The sequence below is a fragment of the Rhipicephalus microplus genome, chromosome 5, assembly GCF_043290135.1.
Source record: "Rhipicephalus microplus isolate Deutch F79 chromosome 5, USDA_Rmic, whole genome shotgun sequence".
Classification (NCBI taxonomy): domain Eukaryota; kingdom Metazoa; phylum Arthropoda; class Arachnida; order Ixodida; family Ixodidae; genus Rhipicephalus; species Rhipicephalus microplus.
In genome coordinates, this window is record NC_134704.1 from 169,439,569 (window position 1) to 169,453,730 (window position 14,162).

Genomic DNA, 14,162 nt, shown 5'->3' on the forward strand with positions numbered 1-14,162 from the left:
CCGCTGCCGAAATTGAGCTCTCACCCTTCTCGCATTTGACGCCAGAAGACAGTCCCCCGACACTGAGCAAGATTCTAACGAGAGACGATACAACAGTGCCTCCAAACTCGACGACGGCTGTGTCTGTCTACTGCGCTGGTCTCTCCGACACCATTGGACTTGTTTCGCCATCTGACCGCGCTTGCAGCAGGAAAGGGTTGCTAGTACCTTTCGCGACCGTGCAGGTCAACCAGGGCAACACTGCTATTTTTGTAACCAACCCGTTCCCGTACGCTGTTACCTTGCTTCGAGGGGAATGTCTCGGCAGAGTGGAACCAGTCGACGACGCACAAGTCCTGGACGTACCCGATGACACGCGCGCTCCCAGGTCGTGTACCATCAATGCTGTTTCCATTTCTGATTCGTCGTCTGCTGATGTATTTGGCTCCTCCATCGCTGACAACCTTACGGCCGTACAGCGTTCCCAACTTCTGGACCTGTTACAACAATATCGTTCTTCCATCGCTGACAACCTTACGGCCGTACAGCGTTCCCAACTTCTGGACCTGTTACAACAATATCGTTCTTCTTTCGATGTCGGGCGAAGTTCTCTCGGTCGCACGTCCGTTGTTACGCATCGCATCGACACTGGTGACCATCCACCTTTACGGCAACGTCCATATCGCGTGTCGCCTGCTGAACGTCGAGTAATTAATGATCAGGTTGACGATATGCTCCGACGCGACGTTATTCGGCCCTCCGACAGTCCATGGGCGTCTCCTGTTGTTCTTGTTGCGAAGAAAGACGGTTCTGTGCGGTTCTGTGTAGACTACAGACGGCTCAATAAGATCACTCGCAAGGATGTTTATCCACTGCCACGCATCGATGACGCGATTGACAGCCTTCATGGAGCCGATTTTTTTTCTTCTCTCGATCTGCGCTCGGGGTACTGGCAAGTACCCATGGCTGACGACGCTCGACCAAAGACCGCCTTCGTCACGCCAGACGGCTTGTACGAGTTTAACGTCATGCCGTTTGGTCTATGTAGTGCACCTGCGACCTTTGAGCGCATGATGGACACCATTCTGCGCAACCTGAAATGGTACACGTGCTTGTGTTACCTCGACGATGTCATTGTCTTCGCTCCGGATTTCTCCACGCATCTCCAACGTCTGAAAGAAGTTTTCGCACGTGTGAGCAATGCCGGCTTACAACTAAATCTGAAAAAGTGCCGCTTTGCAGCACGGCAACTCACCATACTGGGGTACGTCGTGTCCAAAGACGGCATTCTTCCTGATCCTGCCAAGCTTCAGGCCGTGGCCGAATTCCCCAAACCTGCATCTGTCAAAGAACTGCGTAGTTTCGTGGGCCTGTGCTCATACTTCCGACGCTTCATACGAAATTTCGCCACGATCATATCACCGCTGACGAAGCTCCTTGGAAGCAACGGGCCCTTCAATTCGTGGTCATCCGAGTGCGACGACGCGTTCGCGAAGCTCCGCCATTTGTTGACGTCGCCTCCCATTCTACGCCACTACGACCCTACAGCCCCAACGGAGGTGCACACGGACGCCAGCGGAGTAGGCCTCGGCGCTGTCCTGGCGCAGCGAAAACCCGGATTCCCTGAATATGTCGTAGCATATGCAAGCCGTACGCTCACGAGAGCCGAGAAAAACTACACCGTCACGGAGAAAGAGTGCCTGGCGATCGTCTGGGCTCTTACAAAGTTTCGACCTTATTTGTATGGTCGCCCATTCGATGTCGTCACCGACCATCATGCACTATGCTGGCTTTCAACATTGAAGGATCCCTCAGGCCGTCTCGCCCGTTGGGCTCTTCGCTTACAAGACTACGATATCCGCGTGCTGTACCGCAACGGACGCCACCATGCTGACGCCGAAGCCCTCTCGCGCTCCCCTCTGCCTGAAGGTGATGTGCTCTGCTCAGTATCCTCGGCTGCTGTTTCTGCCATTGATGTTGACATCATCGCTACCGAACAGCGAAAGGATAATTGGATCGGCCCGCTCATCGACATGCTCTCTGACCCATCCGCAACGCCATCCACGCGTGCATTGCGTCGTCAAGCTCACCATTTCGCCATTCGTGACGGCCTCCTACACCGACGCAATTACGACGCCGACGGCCGGCAGTGGTTACTCGTGATACCCCGCAGTCTGCGGTCAGAGATATGTGAATCATTCCATTCTGATCCGCAATGCGCGCACTCTGGGGTATTCAAAACCTACCATCGCATTCGACAACGCTACTTCTGGCGCGGGATGTACCGCTATGTGCAGCAGTTCGTTCGCTCTTGCCTCACTTGCCAACGCCGTAAACCGTCAGCCCACATGTCGCACGCCAGTCTACAACCGTTACTTTGCCCTGACCGTCCCTTTGGGCGCGTAGGTATCGATTTGTATGGACCACTTCCTCTGACGTCGGCTGGTAACCGCTGGGCCATCGTTGCCGTTGACCATTTAACGCGATACGCCGAAACCGCCGCTCTCACTGCGGCTGCTGCGCGCGATGTTGCGTCCTTCCTGCTGCATCGATTTATACTGCGCCACGGACCACCCCAAGAGCTTCTCAGCGATCGAGGCCGTGTCTTCTTGTCGGAAGTCGTCGAAGCCATTCTGACGGAGTGCCATTCTGTCCACCGCAAAACTACTGCTTACCACCCACAGACGAATGGCCTCACCGAACGCTTTAACAGCACCCTCGGCGACATGCTTTCTATGTACGTCGCTGCCAACCACACTAATTGGGATAATATACTGCCCTTCGTCACCTACGCCTACAACACCGCCCCTCAGAGCACGACTGGTTTTTCACCTTTCTACTTGCTGTACGGAAGGCACCCGTCGCACACCATGGACACGATACTCCCGTACACGCCGGATCCATCTGAGTGTACACCTATTTCCGAGACAGCCAGGCTTGCTGAAGAGTGTCGCGAGCTTGCCAAGACTTTTACGACGCAAGATCAAGAGCGGCAGAAGAGTATCCGTGATGGCTCCACCAATTCTGAGCCCATGTTCCTTCCTGGTGCGCTTGTATGGCTCTCGACCCCAACCTCTGCCGCTGGCCCCTCTTCCAAACTACGTCCCAAATACGAAGGCCCCTACCGTGTCATCGAGCGCACCTCACCCGTCAACTATCTGATCGAACCCGTTGAACAATCTTCGGACATGCGCCGCCGTGGGCGAGACATCGTCAACGTGGAGCGCCTGAAGGCTTATTATGACCCGCTAATAATAACAAGCTGTTAGGTCGCCAGGCGGCTCCCTCTTCGACCCCGGGGTAATTGTAGCGAAGCCTCCGAACTATGAAATGGGTCGAACTCTTGCGTACCTTCTAGTGGGGCTACCCAACAAGGACGCCGCTCGCGCTGGGAGCCCGTGCTTTGCTGTGACTGTCGCCATTGCATATTCTCGCTCGTTGCCGGCTAATAAACGCCTTAACACTGCTTTTGGTTTCCCCCTTGTGGACTGGGGGACCTTCCACGGGCGAAGTCAGCATTGCTGCGACGATTGGAGGATTGTTACGGGTAGGGCGACGGCGAACGGTTGAAACGGGATGGTCCACGGCTGGTGTTCGACAGGTATTCTTTGATTTCAAATGGGCGCTGGCCGGCTCACGGGCGGGGTGCGTCGACGGAGAAATAACGCAAACCCAGCCTCTTGTACGGGCAGCGGCGGTAGACGTGGTCGGCCTCTCCGCAGTGGTAGCACAGCAGACGGTTATCTGGCGTTCGCCACACTTCGATCTTCCTGGGCGCCTGGTTTCGGGTTACAGGGGGTCGGGCGGGCGACATTGGGCGACGGTAGGGCGGGGCCTCTTGATAACGGGTTGGGACGGGTCGGGGTCGACGAGCAGCAGCGGAGTAGGTCATCGCTTGTGGTTCGCAAGTTGCTTCCGACGGCGTGGAATTCCCAAATGCTTGCTAAACCTCCTCGCGGACGACGTCAGTGAGGGAGGCGACTTGAGGCTGCGGCGTTGCTGGGAACAATTTCCTCAGTTCCTCGCGAACGACGGCGTGGATGGCCTCCCGCAAGTCTTCCGTCGCCAATTCAGGGGCGTTTACCGGGTTCACCGAAAGGGTGTTGAGTGGTCTATCGTATTGCCGCGAACGCATATCCAAGGTCCTCTCGATCATCGAAGCCTCGGTGACGAACTCAGCGACGGTCTTAGGGGGTTGCGGATGAGTCCAGCGAAGAGCTCTTGTGTAACTCCCCGCATCAGAAAGCGCACCTTCTTCTCTTCTGCCATTTCGGGGTCAGCTCTCCGGAACAGCATCTTCATCTCCTCAGCGAACAGTACAACACCTTCGTTAGGGTGTTGCAGTCGCGTCTCCAACAAAAGGGCGGCTCGTTCTTTCCGCACAAACGTAGCGAATGTTTTAAGGAATTCGCTCTTAAAGACAGTCCAGTAGGTTAGGGAGCCTTCATGGTTCTCAAACCACGTTCGAGCTGCATCCTCCAAATAGAAGAAGACATGACGAAGCGTTTCTTCGTCATCCCACCTGTTAAAGATGCGGACGCGCTCCAGCTTCTCCAGCCACTCTTCCGGGTCTTCACCAGGAGATCCTCGGATTGATGGGGGCTCACGAGGTTGTTGCAGAACGACAGGAGGATTGGTAGCGCTGGTCATGGTGCCTGCGTTGATCATCGTGGTTTTTACGTCTTCTTTCCTTTTTTATCCGGGAGCAGTCCAAACTCTGGCTGAAGGCCTCGCTGTCGGCGGCTGACACGAGTTGGGCGTGCTTGTCGTGTTGGGCTTGCTTGTCGGCTCGGCAATAGCTTAGGGTTCATTTACCCCGCACCTCCGCCAGATGTCACGCAGCAAAGGACGACACAGTTGTCTATAAGGAAAACAAGTTTATTGGAGCGAACCTGTGCTTCCCTAACAACTGAAAGAATACACAGGCGGCGAAGCAGGTGCCGGCAAAACGACGGGCACGCTAGTGAGCGTCGGCGATCGAATGACGCGGCATCCTCTGTGCGGAAATTTATATCCCTCGGCGCGAGGGTTTCTCGAATAGTCGAATTGTATCGAGAACGCCGTGATAGCGTTTGTTAGAAACGCTGTTCGTTCGAACAGCGCCTCTAACAAACAACGCTTGAAGCGTTGTTTTCATCGAACAACGCCTGAAGCGTTGTTCGATAGCGTTTGTTCGAAACGCTGTGAAAACGGCGATAGCACAGGCCGGCGAAGCCAGGCCGAAAAAAGAAAACACAAATAAACAAACCCAATGCATGGTTCGCGGCAATATTATCACAGATAAACGTATATTCGATGCTGTGAAGTCGTGCCCGTGCAATGGGCAGATTTAAAAATTCGGCTTTAGCGCAATGCCATGGAGCTTAGCGGTATAGCACAGCTTCAATCTAATACCCGTGTCACACGGGCGCGCAAAAAGTCTTTTAAGTAAGCGGTATTTTACGAAGTTGAAAGATTTTAACAAAATGGTGTTGCGGCGCAGACACACGGCAGCAACGATCTCCTTTTAGTGTTTTCGTTCGAAGACGCTAGCGAAAGCGTGGCGCTAGCAGTTAAAAGAGAAGCAATGAAAATTAAACGATGTATCACGATGTACAAATTAAAGACTTGTTGCACTGCTCGTTTCTTCAAATAAATTTAAGAATAAGAGATGAAGAAACACCAATGTGAAAGTTTGTTGCACTAGTTAAGGAAGCATTCCCATAACTAGCGACATGCACAAGTCCGTCTGGCACACCTGGGCTTTTATTTACCGTATTTGTTTTTCGTTGCTCTCGACTGCTCTCGACACGCATGGGCGACCGTACGAGAAAAAAAAAGCGAGGATCGCAAGCCTCACGGCCTGCCTTTTCGCTCTGGAAAGCGAGGCAGACGCTGCAAAAGCCGTCGACAAGAGGATCAAGCTGCAACTGCTGTTCACCAATTCCTTGCTGTGCGCACTGGAGCTGTCGGAGAAGGCCAGCGATGAATCGATCTGGGCCTTCAGACGAAACGAGAGGTGGTTCGAGGGAACTGTACCTCACCTCGATGAGCAGAACTTCAAGCAATCTTTTCGATTGTACCCGTCCAGCTTTCGTTTCATTGTGGAGAGCTTGCGCAGTGACCTCGAAAGACAGTGCATCAGCATGCGTGAAGCCATCACTCCTTAGAAGCGAGTCGGCAATGCCCTATACAAGCTGTGCTCGTCAGCCGAAGATAGGACTGTGGCCAACCTCTTCGGCATTGGACGCTCGACTGTAAATACCTCATACAGGCAGTTTCGCGAGGCTGTTGTCGCTGTACTGGAACACGAGTGGATCAAGATGGTGACCGCAGAGGAAATTGTGAGGCACATTCAGGAATTCGAGGCTGTCCCCGGTTTCCGCCAAGGCGTCGGAGCCTTGGATGGATGCCACTTTCCAATCTCGCCACCTAAGGAGCATGCCACAGACTACTACAATTACAAAGGCTGGTAAGTGGCCTAATACAACTTCCTAATGTAAAAAAGCTTGATTTATACCGTATTTTATTGTGCCTAGAAAACAGCACTAATCAACTTTTTCGTTACGCTATATAGTTCACTCCTCGCTCTGCCGCAAGGGCAAGTCCATATCGCAAAAAATAAAAAAAGCGATGCCAAGTGCATTTGTCAACGCATAATTTGGTTCCTACCATCTCGCATAATTTACAGGCACTAGAGCAAGCCAAGAAACGCAGTTTTCACGTAAGCTTTTTAATGCAACGGCATCAAGATGCCAGAATGCATTTGCAATGATAATTCCGACATGCTCATAACAGTCACAGAAATCAGCGGTTCATCTGCAGAAAACTGAATGTCTAATACCTACTTTATTGAAGATATATGACAAGGCTACACGAAAAAAACATCGCTGGCTCTAATAATGACCACAGAAAGCAGCAGATCTTTAGCTGTACACAAATATACATGCTTTTGTGATAGTACTTTAAGGTAACTGCACGACTGTAACAACTACGAAAACACACGCACACACATCTGGTGTCCATTGCACTTCGCTGCATTCACCTTACGTGCCACGCTCTTTTTTTTGCAGGTATAGTATCATCTTGCTGGCACTTGTGGATCACAGATACCACTTCAGGTATATTAACGTTGGAGCACCTGGATGCTGCCATGACTCGCACATGTTTGGGTATTCGCAAATCTCCAATGCTATTGAGGGTCCCCTTTTTAAAGCTCCACTTGCCACCATAGCCGGGACAGTAGTACCACCACTAATTCTGTGTGACCAACCATTTTCATTGGCACCCAGCCTGATAAAGCCGTTTGGACACCGCGGGAAGATTAGTGAAAGTGAAAATAGTTCAACTATCATTTAGGTTAAGCCAGAATCGTTGAAAATGCATTTGGAAGGCTTAAGGCCAGGTTCCGCTTCACTGCAAAAAGGATGGAGTGCCATGTAGGCAATGCTCGCTTAGTAATACGGGCATGCTGCGTGCTAAGCAACATTTTTGAGCACTTCAATGACAATGTCCACCCGCAGTGGTTAAATGAGGTGCAGCAGTCAGACGTTGACTTCCCGCAGCCATCATGCACAACCGAAGCCCAAGTTGGAAACGCAGCAGACATAAGGGCCGCGCTTGTGGACTACTACAGTCAAGTGAACTAAAACGCACCAATCACAAGAATCGCCGGAACGAGTACAGGATATCGCGTCACTTTTTATTAAAAAATTCAACCATTGCATCCACAAGTTTCTCCTGCAGCTTTAATGTTTTGGTGCAAATTTCAATCTATTCTTTATGGGCGGCTTCAAATTGCTTCCTTAAGAGCCACTGCTCATTCAGCATCTTCTCCTTGATTTCGGCACCTGTGTATTTCCTCCGTTTTCTGCGGGCGCCATCTCCACTGTCGCTTGAGCTGTTACTGCGCCTGGTGACAAAGTCTTGAATGTTGCCTGGCTGCTGAGGTGCTGATGAAGCCCGTGTGAATTCGGGTGGATCTACTTCCGTATCGTCACTTGACGATCCGGCCACCGTGCCAGAGATGAGCTGCATTTCAAGAAAATGAGAGAAATGTGGTGATTGCACATTTTCGCATGCGAAATAGCCATTAACAATTGTGTACTTTACGTCTGAGTGATGTAAATGTCACGTAGAGAAGGAAATGTCAACAAGATTGCTTTTTGTGTTACAATGCTGACTCCCACACGAATCGCTTAACCATTACGTTTACCCTAAGGACTAGTTAAAGGTTCTAAAAGCTCTGTGACGCCGAAATGGCAATGTGAGTGCAGATGTATTTCAGCCACTGCAGTATTCGTCCCATATTGTACTCCTATGACTGTTCCTGTTATATTTGTTCTGGTTTGTGCCACCATGTCATGGTAAATAGTACTTTATTGTGGTGATGTGGCTGACTAAACGCAAAAAAATGCTTTCTGAAAATATATTTCTTTGTTGGTTTATTTAGAACACTACAGCGACAATATCTCGGAGAAGATGGCTAAAGGCAAACAGAAGCACCAACGTGGTGCACACTGTGCTACACTGGTACAAAGAGTGGGTTACAGCTTCAAGAAACAAAAAAGCCACTGCCACTGCACTTAACGCTGCTACTTGCTTGCATGAGGAATGTAGCTGCCACTAGAAGTTACTTACTTCCTCAACTGAGGGACTGCTGCTTGCTGGGCTCGAGCTGATCCCAGCCTCCTCCATTAAAGAGGGGTCGATGACGGGCAGGCTTCCAAGAAACCTATGGATTTCTGCAAAAAAGGGCCAGTTTGGTGGGGACGAGCCATTTGTCTTTTCTTTAAGGTATTTCCTGACGAATACGAAAATAAATGATTAAACAGATGTTACAAGACTGGCAACTGCGCGCCGAGAAAACCACTGGTACATGCAAAATGTACAATCGCGCGGCGGAAATAGAAAGAAGCGAATTGTTTAACCTGCGCCACATCAAGTGCGTATTTCCTTCTTGTTACATGACAAGTTTGCGAGCTTAACAAGTAACAAAGACGCGTTTCTTGACGTTTGTACTTAAACATGCGTAACTGCAACATTGCGTCATTGTAAAGCAATCCCACTGCAAATTTCTGAAAAGAAACTTTGTGTGCGGCTAAAACGCGCGATAAGCATGCTTCCAAACGTGGCCATTCACTTGGCGTTCAGCGTATTGCCTACGGTGGGGCGTCGTTTCGAAAAGATTGTTCGGACGTTTCCCATGCCGAATACGCTTTACCGGCTCGCGATAAAATTCTGCTGCTCAAATAGCCAGTAAGCTTACTGGAAACATTCGATAATATACCTGCAATACAATAAAAAATCATTTTTCCCATGATCGCTGTTGTCGTCCCACTTCTCTCCTCACGCTTACATGCCGCTAAGATGCGTCAAGCTTACTCAAATAATTTGCCTCACCTGTAGGTTTGCGTCAGATTTTCTATTTTCGTGTGCACTTGGTCCTTCGTGCGGGAGACACCCGCACTTGTGAGCGCAGCCGCGATGCTGGCGTACACCTCGCCGTTGTGCTTCTGCGCTCGCAACGATTGCAGGTTGTCCTTCAAGAGTCTGATTAGGCTCCACGTGTCTGCTTCCGACCATTGCAGACGCTGCCTTTTCCGTGGGGCGCCGGCTGCTTGATCTGCGGAGTTGGCCATAAACGCTCGGACTCGGGCCACTTGAATGACGGGCCAACACACGACCGCCACGCTTTCCTCGCTTGTGCTAAATGGCGCGATGCGAGACCGAGCGTCACCACGTGATATTGCCGACGCGTTGTAGCTGCTTACGAGAGTAGAAAAGGAAATAACCATTAAAAGAGTTCATTTCACCTTCTGCAGGATATAAATTTTTTTTCACGAAGAGTTTTGGTGACAGAAAATTAAGCATTCGCTCTTTTTTTTTTTACCACTACTGGAAAATTGCTGGCGCCCACTGGTTTCTAGGCTACTCATTCGGAGCCGTAAAAGAGATCGACGAACTCCGCTTACGAAAAAGACTGCTTCTGAAAAGGAGTTCGCTCTGTGCCGTGTGTCTGCTGTCAGGAACTCCTTTTCGGAAAAAGACCGCTTACTTAAAAGACATTTAAGTGCCCGTGTGACAGGGGTATAGAGGGTGCTCGGTGGCGTTGAAGTTGGAGACGCGAATTTAGTAGCTGAATCTGCTGGTTTTCTTCTGTTTGAAGGATTACCATTGCTTTCGAACATTACTTTCAAGGATAATGTTTTCATATGAAAACCCAAAAGCGAGAATTCATTGTTATAATTGTTGATGCGGCATGCAAGAAAATCTCTAAGCGGGTTATTTCACTACAAAAAAAAAACAGAAACACGACGGTACAGCACCGATAATTTTAGCTGCCGAAAATGGTGGTCTGAACACTATACCCTGTATAGTGTTCAGACCGCCGTTTTTATAGTTGAATCCAGCGGTAGTTTAATGACAATCGTTTTTTCTGCAGATGTAGGGCTAATATAGAACACGCTATTCAGAGACTATCCCAATGCAGCTCTAAACTCATCATGTGAGGCCAAGGTGAAGTGCACACAAAAACATATTGTTGCAAATGGTGACTTACAGTATTGAACAAATATAAAAGAAGCATCTTGTCAGTTTATTGACCATAGATCCATAATCATAATCATCATTGGTCACAAGTTTATATCCGATGTAACAGCAGGGCACTTAAGAATGATCGACAAGCCACACTGATATGGGTTAAATGATTTCATTGTACACCTAAAATTCACTATCTTGCTTTGTGCAGTGCTTACAATTATTTTTACATGCAGGTGCAGCGTTCTAATGCCTATTTCAAAGCGAAACATGCAGTGGTTTATTTCTTTCAGTTTTATTTTGTCTCTGCAGTATATCTTTGTATATATTTATTTCATTATACCTTACAAGCCCCGTGAGAGGCATATGGTGAGGAAAACATACAGTACAATACAATCTCATAAATACGCGTAATAACAGAAATTCATGACGTAATCGAAAATGTTGAACAGGAATGAATATAGATAGCAGTTGCAGTTCATATTATAATGCAGCCAAAATACAATCGCGTCATTATGCACCACGCAAAAAAAGGAAAACTTGTGCCATTGCTATTAAAAGTCAAATGTATTCAGAATGAAAGAATGAAAAGTAACTTTGCGCATGCTTATCACAAAAACTTTATATGTATATATATACACGTATAAAATAGAGAAACTGAGCGCAGTGTGTGGAACAATGATTGCTCAATGAAGGCGAAAAGCGTCATAGTATCTAAATGAAGCAATGTTTTCCAGTAGGCTTCTCCAGAGACGAATTGCGCGAGGTAATTATTGCGTTGCACCATGTAGGCGGGTGTAACTTAAAGTGTTGAGTAATCTTTGCTACACTGTAAACAGAAATAAGCTGAGATGGGAGTAAATGACCTTGTCCTCTAGCGCACGCGTCGATGGGAGTTTTATAAACACCACCCGGAAGGAGTAAAAAATTTACTCCCCATCAGAAGGGGGTTTTTGCTTGGTGCCAGGGGGGTTTTTATTTACATCTATTGGGGAACTTTTTCAGGTCTACATGGGAGTAAATTTTTTGCATCGACTGAGAAAAAAAATAAGTCAGCAGCCGTACCATGTGCAAGCGTAATTTTAATTGAATTACATTTAATGCGCACTATAAAGATTACAGTACACAAACATTCTCACATCGTCCACGTAATATTACAACACTCGCACTCACCACAGCTTGCCAAACGCAGTACATACCTACCATATAGTCACCGGGTATATATAGGCACCACATTCTGACCTCCCATGTAGCCCAGGTGAAAGCCTTTTTTTCTGATAATTAAGCAATAAATACGCACGGCGTAAGTATGAACTTGCGGTGGTCTGATGTAAGCACTTCAACACACATGCCGTTTATCCTACTCCTGCCTAATATTCAATAATTTTTACTATAGCGAAAAAGATTTATCAGTTGACGATCTGTCGTACAGGCTGAATTTGCATTAGCAGTACTGTTTGTGGACCCGTAAAATGCACTGAATCATACACAAAGTGCGCGCGGCCTTGAATAAACACATTAACGAGACACATTCAGCAGCTGCAGCGATGAACCGAGGTAGACCGCCGCTACCGCGTTCGACGACTAGGCCTCACTGACGAGTACGGCACGGTGATTCGATGAATGACAGCTGGCGTTCACAAAATGCTTGCTGATATGCAGTTTACGTCTCGTTGTTTTTCCCGTGCACAGAAATAGGTGTCCGCTATCCACGCAGTTCAAGCTACGGAGCGATAGATTTAAACGAATGAGACGGTTTGCAATCGCTGTTCTCGTTGCTAGCATGCATTGCATGTATAGCTCGCATAGCTTGCCACAGCGGCCGGTGCGCAGTGCGAGCTCGATACGATGCCGGCTTGATACCGACGGCATAGCGAGGCCTTCTTACCACTTAGATGTTACAGCCGGTGAAATACCGGTGACACTCCGAGAAGCCACTGTCGGCGGAGACGGGGCGAGTGCGTCGCCGGTGCAATTCTCAGACCGGTTGCCGGCCAGCCTGCCGTAGTCGAGTGATGCCTACTTCAGGCCGCTTCAAAGTTTCTGACAGTGAAACTCCAGGAGCAGCCGCTGACGATCGTAACAGCTTACTTTTGCTACCATTAATTTATTCTTCGAAGTTTTTTATTACTCGGCCCTTTGAAGCGCGGCATTCACGGCGCTTCGTTGAGGAATCGGACCAATGTGCAGCGTGGTTTAACGGTGCGAAATATATTGAAATGTTCGCAGTAAATACCAACCAGTCGTTGCTATTCTTCGCTGCACTTATATTTTTGTTGCCTGTTGACAGATGTTCACACGGTTAGCCACACAAAGCACATGTGTTTCACACCGACGTGCAAACATATGCCCGTACACACACACACACACACACACACACACACGTACGTACGTCATCCCTACAGATTCTCGCTAACGCGCCTCCGTTACCACTAGAGTTGGACAGACAATCTGCAGAATTTTCTTATTCATACTTCGGAACGTAACTTATTATGGTGTAAAAACATTCAAACCGGCGGACATACTATATTCATGCAGTTCGTGGGTTCATCACCCCAGTAAAAAATATAAATTTACTTTCACTAAACTCTCACCATCACAGGAAGCGGTTATTTTCAAAACAAAAGCCATTCACGTATACACTGACGGCTCATACACGTCCTACGCGGCGGGTGCGGCATATATTGCTTTGACAACGGATGAAAAAATCATAACTGTTAGAAAATTTCAGATCCGCAACGCTTCAAGCGCATAGGACACGGAATTAATAGCATTCCAAGAAGCCCTTCATTTCGTTTTTACTAACAACTTTAACACGCCAGCCCACATTTACACAGACTGTCTATCGCTTCTAATGAAACTTTCAAGTCTCACTGATAACGATGAAAGAATTCGAAACATTAAGCTGCTTCTTAACCATATAATCTCGTCAGGCAAAAATTATAAAAGTTTATCATGTACCTGGCCATATGGGAATTTCGGGAAATGAGCTAGCTGACGCTGCAGCTGTATTAGGAGGGAAATCAGGCTTCGTGCATTACGCCAAATTATTAATTCGGTCAGTACGAACTCAGTTTCATAAAACCTTGAATTCATATTCGCACACCCATTGGCAGACTGAGGGAGCTGAGACAACGCTATTTCATTCGATCAGAAGTCCGTACAAAATTCTTCAATGGTTCCCCCCTCCTAATAACCTAACACACTTACTATCTGGTCACGAACATTTTCAGTATTATCTTCATCGATTAAATATACCTGCATCGGACAGGTGTAAGTGTGGTGCACCTTGCTTGAGCGAACAACACTACTTTAATGAATGCCCAAACACGCAGCACATTGTGACCCATTTACGTGTGCCCAAAAGTGATACAACACTACCTGCGCATTATTATGGGCTATTGACAAATAGAAAATCTCGCGCGTATCTACCTCAGTTAGTGACTGTCATGCGCAACTCTGTTTCTATGACATCCACATCACACGCATTAGCTACCAACACTTTATCAGGACGCCGCTTCATACTCCGAATCACTCCCTATCACAACTTTTGCGCGAAGGCTCTCGATTACAGTCGCAGTTATGCCAACAAAGGTGGGGGAAACTCTCGGCGACTGATAACGATAGCATCACTGCTCCTTTTTCCCTAAGTACTCAAACCATAG

General features: G+C 48.3%; 2 protein-coding genes across 2 annotated transcripts in view; one reads left to right on the forward strand and one right to left on the reverse strand.

Annotated features, from left to right (window-relative positions):
- Window positions 1-7,607, forward strand: part of LOC142817597 (uncharacterized) — a 107,918-nt gene extending 100,311 nt beyond the window's left edge. Inside the window, 3 exon segments of the mRNA XM_075894654.1 lie at window positions 6,129-6,430; window positions 7,032-7,297; window positions 7,300-7,607. Coding sequence (XP_075750769.1) covers window positions 6,129-6,430; window positions 7,032-7,297; window positions 7,300-7,607 — 876 coding nt within the window.
- Window positions 7,608-7,626: 19 nt separating this feature from the next.
- On the reverse strand, window positions 7,627-9,591 carry LOC142817434 (uncharacterized). Its single transcript, XM_075894453.1, has 3 exons — window positions 9,361-9,591; window positions 8,599-8,702; window positions 7,627-7,989 (listed from the first exon to the last, which is right to left on the reverse strand). Exons 2-3 carry the CDS (start codon window positions 8,653-8,655, stop codon window positions 7,732-7,734), a joined length of 315 nt encoding a protein of 104 aa, XP_075750568.1. The 5' UTR covers window positions 8,656-8,702; window positions 9,361-9,591; the 3' UTR covers window positions 7,627-7,731.
- Window positions 9,592-14,162: the final 4,571 nt, after the last annotated feature.